Source organism: Phoca vitulina, unplaced genomic scaffold (assembly GCF_004348235.1).
Source record: "Phoca vitulina isolate PV1807 unplaced genomic scaffold, GSC_HSeal_1.0 scaffold46, whole genome shotgun sequence".
Lineage (NCBI taxonomy): Eukaryota > Metazoa > Chordata > Mammalia > Carnivora > Phocidae > Phoca > Phoca vitulina.
Window position 1 is genome coordinate 6196372 of NW_022589749.1, and position 10428 is coordinate 6206799.

At 49.5% G+C, this 10428-nt stretch overlaps 1 protein-coding gene across 4 annotated transcripts in view; it reads right to left on the bottom strand.

The window, feature by feature from the left end:
* TPCN1 (two pore segment channel 1) overlaps positions 1 to 10428 on the bottom strand; it is a 56538-nt gene that overhangs the window by 20928 nt on the left and 25182 nt on the right. For 3 of the 4 annotated variants that reach the window (XM_032431318.1, XM_032431315.1, XM_032431314.1), the window contains 4 exons: positions 7440 to 7555; positions 2003 to 2179; positions 1487 to 1600; positions 556 to 686 (listed from right to left, as the gene is read on the bottom strand). In XM_032431318.1, the coding sequence (XP_032287209.1) occupies positions 556 to 686; positions 1487 to 1600; positions 2003 to 2179; positions 7440 to 7555 (538 nt within the window). The remainder of the gene's footprint in view (positions 1 to 555; positions 687 to 1486; positions 1601 to 2002; positions 2180 to 7439; positions 7556 to 10428) is intronic. The other variant, XM_032431316.1, reaches the window with a different exon arrangement.

Genomic DNA, 10428 nt, shown 5'->3' on the forward strand with positions numbered 1-10428 from the left:
CTGAGCGGGATGTGGGATGCATGAAGACATTTCGGGGCCACCTAATCCTGGAACACTTGCTTGCAGCTCTGAGGATGGGCCTAAAGAGTGAACTGCTAGCCTGCTCTCATCAACAGTGCCCCAGCCAAGAGATTCTCCAGACGGATTCTTCAGAACTAAGCTTAACTCCAGGCTGGTGGGCAGGCTGAGTCCAGCCCCCCAGGCTCAGTGGGGGTGTCAGCCTGCCGAGTCGCTTGGACTCTGTGGAGTTGCCTGCTTCGGGCTGCCGCCGCAGCTGTGTTTGGGCAACTGATGTGCTCAGAGAGAGAAGCCAGCCCCAGAAGGCTGTAGGTAAGACGGCAGAGAGCCCCACACCGGGGGCCGGGAAACCAAATCGGAGCAGATTCCCGCCTTGTGCTCCGTGTGGGTTGAGTGGCAGAGGGAAATGAGCGTGCTTATATTCTCCCAGCGTGCAGGACTGATCTTATCACTACTTGACTCACTGGGTCCTGCTCCACAGGCCCAGAGGGTCCAGGCCAGGCCACGATAGCGACCGTCTCGTCCCCCAGGCCTTACCGCCGGACGCCCCCGCAGTACCGACAGTCCACCAGGAAAATGCAGCGCAGCGCCCGGGTCACACGCACGTGGGACGTCTGCCGTACCAACACCACAATGGCCTCGATGAACTGCACCACCAGCACGGAGGTCTGGGGATGGACAGGCACAGAGCACCATCAGCCCCTCGAACCCAACCCCCCTCCCAAATACCCAGAACAGCGGGCCGGCCAGATCCTGCCCACTCTAGCCTCAAGAGGCCCTTCCCCTCTCTCCATCTCTCTCTCAGGCCTCCCCAACATCAAGTAGCCCCTGGAGACAAGCCCTGTGGCCGCTGACACAGACGTGTGGCCCCAGGAGAAGGAAGCCACAGGCAGAGCTCCCAGAAGCTCAATGGGTAGTATTCCGAGCAAAACTGCCACTCTGCCCAGCCACGTTTGCCCACCCTCTGCCTTCAGCTCTCCCCACACCGCTGGGGCCTGCAGGGCATCCTGATCTGCCATTCCTTGGGCGCATTCTCCTGGACAAGTGTGCGTGCTTTTTACACAGCAAAGTGCACTCTGCCGCGTTCCTGCTCACTGCACAGAGAGAGCTGTAGTTACTGGCTGCTGATCAGTGTGGGCTTGAAGGCCAGACAGACCTGGGTTTGAATCCCAAGCCTCTGGGATTTACATCCCATTCTCGTCTGGATGGCAGGGTGTAAACTAGGAAGAGTAACACGTCTCCCGCAAAGGCTGTCGCGCCAGGGCTTGGCACACACTAGATGCCTAATCACAATGGCTCCTGTTAGCATCACCATGACCTTCAGAGCAAGGCTCTGTAAGGCGAGGACGGGCCCCAGGGTCACACTTCTGAGTGCAGGGCTCAGCCCACGGGGGATGTGGAATTGAACTGAAGACACAAGCTTGAAGGTGACATGGAAGACAATGCCATACGGAGATGGACCCATCACCTTGACCATGGTCCGTTTGTGCCGGATGAAGGTATGGAGGCCCAGCCACCGCAACTTCATGCAGAGTTCAAACACAACCACCATCAGGGCGAACAGCTCCAGGGTCGCGTGGACCTGCAATCAAAGGGTGTGGGGGAGATATCGCATCACCAGCCCCACTGTCTCCCCGACCGGCGGTCACAGCCAGCTACCTCTTCCCCCTGAGGCTGGAGATGATGGGTGGCACTGCTAATCAGGTGCACTGCTCACCGGGAGCCAAGGTGTGCCCCATGGTCCTAAGTGAGGCAATCAGATGGCGCCCCTCCCTAGAATTTACCAGGGAGCCAAATCATGGGGGGTGGGAGGGGGTGCATTCATTCCAGCAGAGACTCCAGACAAGACTGGTGATTCATTGCTGCTCCTGAGTCCTCTGTGACCCGCCCCCCCCCCCCCCAGGGCCTCTCCGTTTTACATCCGCTCATAGTATCTGCCCTTCCAGAATGTTCCGTCAGGGGGGCCATGGGGACGGACACTCACGTAAATGCCAAGCCGGAGCGCAGGGACGGCGGGGGCCTCACACAGGGAGAGCAGCAGCAAGAGCAGGGCTGTGGACAGCTCCATCAGGTAGAAGAGGTGGTTGTGTGCAAAGAGGTAGGCCGCCAGCGCTTTGGCGTTCTTGGGGTGGGTGAAGAACTTGTCATTATTCTCGCCTTCCTGAGGAAACAAGAACAGGGTGGGTGAACGGGCTTCAGGATGAGACCCCACAAGGTGCCGTGGGAGGCCAGGGGGGGCGGTGCAGTGGGGAGAAGGAGGCCCCTGGCGGACGAGCAAAGATTCAGGCCAGAGAAGGAAGATGATGGGAGATCGAAAGTATTATTTCTGGGGTGCCAGGGTGGCTCAGTCAGTTAAGCGTCTGCCTTCAGCTCAGGTCATGATCCCAGGGTCCTGGGATCGAGTCCTGCATTGGGCTCCCTGCTCCGCTGGAAGCCTGCTTCTCCCTCTCCCTCTGCCTGCCGCTCCCCCTGCTTGTGCTCTCTCTCTCTCTCAAATAAATAAATAAAATCTTCAAAAAAAAAAAGTATTATCTTCACCAAACTGCACCCCTGTCAAGTCTGCTGATGGGGCTCCTTCCTAAAAACCACCTGGAAGAATCAAAGAATAAATAGTCCCAAGAGAACGAACAGAGGCGACACACGTGAGCCCCTCAGCGGCCAAACTGCCCTTCTCAGAAGTGTCCGTGGAACGTAAGGAGCTGGGGGTCTGGGGTGAGCAAACCCGGCTGAGTCCTGGCTTCCCCGCTCCTCCCTGGAGAACGCTCAGAAAGTTCCTTCCCCTTCTTCAACTACCAAGGGCTAACACATGTGCTTAGTCATAAGGCTCCCGCAAGACACTTAGGACGGTGTCTGGCACAGCAGACTCCCTGCAGGTGTTACCTGTTGTTATGATCATAAACGATACTAACTGAGAAGAAAAGGAGCCTGAGAATACCTTTAATATATATGCATGTATGTTCCACTTCTTACTTTCTTGACAATTTCACCTCATTTCCTAAGCCCTGCACAATGACAGGCCTTGCCCTGACTCCTGTGCCCCAACAGTAATGGGACAGGGACTGACCCTGGCTGAGTGCCCACCAGACCAGGCACCGTGCTCAGCCCCTTACCTGAGCCCTAGACCCTCCTTTACTCCTGACCACGGCCCTCTCCGGTAGGTGCTTTTATTATCCCATTTGACAGATGAGAAAATTGAGGTACAGAAGCTTCAGTAGCACCTGAGCTTATGGAGCCAGGCAGTCTGGGTCCCACGCCCTGGCTCTGTGATTAGTCTCCTGCTGCGGATGCGGAGACTAAATGACAGAGCCCCGGGAGCGGTGCACTTGTGACTACGAGCAGATGACATTCTAGGGCCACTCTCCCTGTTAGGGTCAGCCTTCTGGTGGTGGTGGCTGGGGGCGGGGGGGGGAATCTTCACTGCCTCCCTGGAATTGGTGGGCACAGGGAAGAGGGTCAGCCCGCCTCATCCGCTCCATCACATCTGCACTCCATCCAGCAGCCAACTCGGAGTGGAAACTCACTTGGTAATGCTCTGCATGCATCGCCTTGCTTTAGCGCTTCGGAACTGGGAGCAATGCTGCCCCCCCCCGCCTCCCCCACCCCAACCTGGCCGGAGACATCTGCTCATCACCCCTGGGGGTGCTGCTGGCAACTAGCGTGCAAATCCCGGGGGTGCCACACAACATCCTACAATGCACAGGAGAGGCCCCCACCACAAAGAGTTATCTGGCCCCAAATGTCAGCAGTGCTGAGCTGAGAGCACCTGGCTCGTTCACTTCCAGCACAGACACTCAGCATAGACTCTTCCCGCTGGCTTCATTTCCTGGAGGGGAAAGTGGTGGAGCCAGAATGGACACCCAGGTCTCCTGACCCAGAGCCCTCTGGAAGCATTCCAGCTGTCCTGGAATGAGGTCAGACCTTCAACTCTTCCAGCTATTTGGCTCTTCTGGGATGAAGGCCACCCTCCCCATGCTCACAACCCTTATTCCAGGGAGGTGAGACTAACCCATACCACAGCGATTCCGGCCAAAGCCGCAGGCTGCAGGAAGGAGGGCTCTGGGCCCAGAGGGGCCCACTGTGCTATGGAAAGCACTCTGGCCTGGCAAGGGACATTGTCAACTCTCACCCAGCACGATGCCTGGTACACACAGTAGGTGTTTAATGGATGTTTGGTAGGATGAACTACTCCTGCCAGAGATCACTTCCCCAGACCCCAGCTTGCCCGGGGACTGCCCAGTAGCTGCGGGGCGGCGAGCTCTGACCTCAGCTGTGGTTTGCAGGGTAGCTTTGAGCGAGTCACTTCCCTGAAGCCAGACACATCACTACCCTCATTACCAAAAAATAAAGACAAACCACAGACTCGACAGGGGCAGCCCAGACAAAGGGAACAAACATCCTGGCAGTTAAACGGCAGGCACACTTGGCAAGCCTCGCTCGCGGTCCTGTGATCTGTGCAGGGCTGTGGTTTGTACCAGCACCACCGTGGCTGGGGGGACACGCAGGCGGGCCTGGGAAGCTTCGGGCTTGGATTACTAGAAAATGCAATTCTCGGGTAATGTGTTCCAGTAAATAGCCAGGAATGAAGGTCTGGCTAGCGGAAACCACTGACAGGGGGGCTCGGGTTTTACCTCTAGGATGAGGAATTGCCAGGCGAGACAGAAGATAAGGTCTCTAGCGCCAAGGATAGAGTGAAATATTACTCATGGCACTGGATTCTGATCCAAACCCCAAGAACACTGGCCTTGTTTCCTCGCTGACGATCACAAACTAGATTAGGAGAAAGAAGAAGACAGGCCAGTTGTCTATGACTTCTGGCTTCGCTCTCTGCTCCCTGGGGCAGAAATTCCACCCAGGAAACGAGTACTGTCTCAGAGGCACGAGGACTGTGGAGCAGAGCAGAGCACACAACTCCCGAGGATGAGCGAGTCAACAGGTAAAACTGGGGAAGAGCGGAAACCACAGGCACTGGGTACCCTTCAGGCGGCAAGGGGCCAATTACCCAAGCACACCAACCACCCGGTTCAGGGGCCGTGCTGCAGCTCAGCTGCAGAGCGGGAGAAAGAAGACTATCTGACGCCAGAAACAGCCACGGCTACTATTCTGAGGCATCCAGGTTCTGCTTTTATTTTTATTATTTTTAAAAAACGATGCATTGTTGGTAAGATAATTCAAATAACACACAGGATTATAAGGCAGTAAAAATTCTGTCAGCCAAAGATAATCACCTTTAATATTTAGATGAATAACTTTCCAGATGTAAGTGGGGATCTGTGCGCACATGCGCGCGCACACATAAATATATGTTGCTATATACGTGTATGAACCTAAGTGTGTGTGTGTGTATAAATGTTATACAAAAATTATCACACTACACCTGCAGTTCTGTAGCCTCTTTTTCCACAACCACACGGCCCATTTTCGAATGGATACATGTGGTCACGTACAGAAATGAAGCAACAACATACAGAAGAAAGAGCATCATTTGGAGATGAGCTGGACATGGTTTAAATCCACGCTTTGTAACTTACTAGCTGGGTGGCCTTGGACTCCTTTAGGTCCCCTGAGTGTCAGTTGCTAGTCTGTAAATGGGAGACAATCAAGCCACCTTGGGTGTGGGGGGGTTGTTAGAATGGGGCCCACTTAAAAAATAGATATTTTTATTACTAATGTTCTCAGCCGCTTAAGGAGAGAAGAGATTACCAGATTTCTGAAGTCCCCCAGGCCATCCTACCTCTGTGTTTTGACCCATCCCATGCTCTTCTCCAGCATCTAGTGAACCTTGGAGAAGGTGACGGTGCACGGGGATCCCTGGGGGATCAACAGGCATGCCTGAGCTCGCCAAAATGTCCCTGAAACATTTCTATTGCTTTAACCTTGATCGGAATGCACCTGCTGAGGGGTATAACTCCTGTGATGCTACATAAAACATGAGACGCATAGGGGCGCCTGGGTGGCTCAGTCGGTTAAGCATCTGCCTTCAGCTCAGGTCATGATCCCAGGGTCCTGGGATCGAGCCCCGCATCGGGCTCCCTGCTCAGCGGGGAGCCTGCTTCTCCCTCTGCCTCTGCCTCTGCCTCTGCCTCTGCCTGCAGCTCTCTCTGCTTGTGCTCTCTCTCTGACAAATAAATAAATAAAACACTAAAAAAAAAAAAAGAAAAACATGAGAAGCACAAAGACAACTGAACGAATGAAATCTTTCAAAAGAAGTAACAAAACACATACTTGCAATGTGAGAGTTGCTTCAAAGAGAAAAGACTAGGGAAAATTATGATTCGAATGAATTTCAGAAAGATTCCATTTCCTCACCTAGACTCTTACTCCGTGCACACAAGAAACAGAAGTCTTACAGTGACAAGAAGGGCAAGATTAAAATGGCGACGCCACAGACGGGGAGACAGGCAGTTAAGGAGGCAATATCCCCTTTGGAGAACACTCGGTAACTGTACATCAAGGGCCCTAAAAATGTTGATTCCTCCTATCTGGTAATTCCACTTCCTAGAGGCTTGCCTAATAAAACAATCCTGGATATTAAAGAGAGAAAGAGAAATAGCTCTTTGCATAGATGGTCCTCGGATTATAATTTATAATAGGGAAATGCATGATATATAATAAGGGAAGCATAAAAAGGGAAAATATTCAGCCTTATCAGGATAGTTTAAGTAAATTAGGATACATTTACCAGATATAATTATAAAGTCATCAAAATCTGTTTATAGGAGTTATAATAAACTAAGAAAAAAACTCCTGCTACACACTATGGGAAAGAAAAGACTGTACAACTATAGATACCACGTGACTTTAAAATTACAAAACACATAAAACCTATGTATTATTCTTCAGTAATGTTGACAGTGACTTAGGTGAATGTTTTTTTCCACAGCCCCTTTGTGCCTAAACTTACCGCAATGAGCATGTATTACTTCTAATATTTTAGAAAGTATTTTTTTTTTGAAAGAGAAAAAAACAACAACAAAAAACAACCAAGTACCAAGCAAGAAACAGCAAACATGAAAGCAAGAGCAAATTAACAGGAAAGGAACAAAGGTGTCTAAGTTCCCATACTGGGCTGACAAACCCCTGCTACAGTGTAACGTATTTAGAGAAACTCCCCCTCAAGAACTGGATGCCAGTGTGCCCCTGAGAAGGGGGACCAGGGCAGGGAAGGCCAAGTGGATAAACTCAGGGAGACTCAGGGGCAGGCAGGGCCACATCCTGGGGGGTCACAAGAAAGCCCACGCACATCGCCCTCCCCATCTGGGCACGATCGTGCTGGCACTCCCCATCTTACAGATGAGAAGCTCACGCATGGAGCAGGGACAGGAACCGGAGCCAGACTGAACTTCTGGGGATGTGACAGAGCCCTGGCTATGCGACTCGGCCAACAGGCACCGGAAACAGAGATCCCGATCAGAGATACTCACCTGGAGGTAGATTGCTGCCTCTTGATAATTGATCTCCCAGTTGTGACCGGTGGGACTCTCACCCCCTGAGCCTAGACTGGGGGTCCAGGAGTCGTGGATGGCATAGCTGCCTCCATCTGCATAGGAGGAAGAGAGAGATTCACTTACAACCCTGGCTCAAGAGGATAAAGACACCATTCACCAGAAGAAAAGGCTCGTATGCTCACACATATATCCCATTATCTACGAGTCAATGCTCGATCCCTTGGAATAATAGCAAGGATTAGCGTGGCTAATTAAAACTGCTTTTCATTCTCTCGTTAAATGAAAAAAGCAAGTGCAAAAGAACACATATAATATGCTATCTTTTCTGTAAAAAAAAAAAAAGGGGAGGGAACAAGAAAACATACAGATACCTATCTTTACAAAAAGAAACAAAAAGGATAAATTTACTTAGAAGGGGTGTGGGGAGCAGCATAGAAGTGTCACTCAAAGGGAGTGATCTTTTTGAACATTTTTTTTTAAAGAGTTATTTATTTATTTTAGAGAGAGAGCGAGTGAGCGAGCAGGAGGGGCCGAGGGAGAGGGAGAGAGAGAGAATCTCAAGCAGACTCTGCACTGAGCATGGAGCCTGCTGACGCGGGATCAGATCATGACCTGAGCCAAAATAAAAAGTCGGACACTTAACCGACTGAGCCACTCAGGTGCCCCTTTTCTGTACACTTTTGACTTTTGGAAGCATGTTAATATTCTACTTGGTTAAAACATAAAAATAATTGGATTTGTTCCCTGGTGCAGGGTCATCTGTATTTTTTTTCCCCTGCTGACGCCCATGCCTCTTTACTTCCATAACACAGAACCCATCTGCCTTTGGAGAACATCCTCTCCCTACTCTCCACCCGTTCTTTGTCTCTGACTGACTCCACCCCTGGCTCTACGGCAGGTGCAATAAAAGCACCTCACTGCCCTGGACAGGGACTGATCCAGGCAGGGGTGCTGTCCCAAGCCTAGCCAATCAGGGCTGAACTTGGACTTTCCCTGGACCACTGGGGACAGAGGGGCTCTTTCCCTGTTGCTGCGGGTCGCTGCCTCCACCCCACCATGTGAGGGAAGCCTGCCTGGAAGGAAGCCAACGGGAAACAAAAGAATCACAGAGATAACATTAGTTTCACCCTGGGATTGAGATATGCCTGATAGCCACCTCCTAGCATTTCCAAAATCTGAGCCTATAAAGGTCCTTTTATACTTAAGCCTGTCTGAACTGGGTTTGTCACAACCCTCAAGTGTGTCTACTGATACATGGTAAGCAAAGGCACTGAGAAATGACTTTCAACTTGTTAATTTATTGGGAAGTTTTATCATCATCTAGGATGAGAATCTGGTTGCCCACAATTCACACTCAAACTGATCCACCTCCAAAAAAAATAAAGAATGAAATATGTTTGGATAAGGAGAGATGCAGAGGTGGCAGGAAGCAGATGTGTAAAGCTCACCAAATAGACAGGAAAGGGGAGAAAACTGGCAGGGGTCCTATGGCTGCAGGGTCATACCTGGTCCTTCTAAGCTTGAACTGCCAGCCAAGGGCAGTCGGGTCCTGCAAAGCTCTTCTCCACTTCTAAAAACAACTTCATGTAGATATATTTGACACACAGTAAAATGCAGAATCCGACATATTCTGATACATGCACACACTTGTGAAACCATCACTATAATCAAGATCACACATCCATTACCCCTTCATGCCCACCCCTGCCCATCCATGCCCCGGCAACAACTGATCTGCGCTCTGTCACCATTAGATGGATCTGCATCTCAGAATTTTACACAGATAGAATCATGGAGTACGTATGCCTTTTTGGTTTGGCTTCTCTCCCTCAGGGTAACTACTTTGAAATTCATCCATGTTGTACGGTGTATTGGTAGCTCATTCTGGTGTTTTGGCTGAGTAGTATTCTATGGTATGGATGTACCTTGGTTCATCCAATCACCTGTTGGTAGACACTGAGATTGCTTCCAGTTTGGGGCTGTTTCAAATGAAGTTGTTATGAACATGCATGCACAGGGCTTTGCATGGACACATGCTTTCAATTCTTTTGCGTAAATACCTAGGGGTGAAATAGCTAGATCGTATGTTTAACTTTTTAAGAAACTGCCAGACTGTTTTCCAAATGACTTGCAGTGCAGGGGAGTCCCCATTCCTCCACACCCTCACCCATACCTCACATGCTCAGTCTTCTTAATCTTGACCGTTCTAATACTTCTAATATGCATTAGGACTAATAATCTTGAGCGTCTTTCCATATGCCTATTTGCCATTTGCTTGTTTTAGTTGAAGCATCTTCAAATCTTTTGTTTCTTTTTTGGGTTATTATTTTTGAATTTTGAGATTGTGTGTGTATATATATATATATAATATATACACACACATACACATATACATGTATCCTCTAAATATACACAAGTCTTTATCTATTATTAATATATTTACTCCAGCTTTTGATTATTTTTTTAATTTAATTTTATTATGTTATGTTAGTCACCATACAATACATCATTAGTTTTTGATGTAGTGTTCCATGATTCATTGTTTTCGTATAACACCCAGTGCTCCATGCAGTATGTGCCCTCCTTAATACCCATCACCAGGCTAACCAATCCCCCCACCCCCCTCCCCTCTAGAACCCTCAGTTTGTTTCTCAGAGTCCACAGTCTCTCTGATTATTTCTCCTGATTAGTGATTAGTGTAGCTTTTTCTATTCTTTTACTTTTAATCTCTTAGTGTCTTTATATTTAAACTGTGTTTCTTGGAGGCAGCATATGGTTTGATCTTGCTTCCCCCACCCAGTCTGAAAATCTCTGCCTTTTAATTGGAGTATTTAGATTATTCATATTTAATGTAATTATTGATAGAGTTAGATTTAAATATATTGTCTTGCTCTTTTTTTTATAGTTGTCCCATCTGTTCTTTGTTCCCTTTTTCTGCCTTCTTTTGGATCACTGAATATTTATT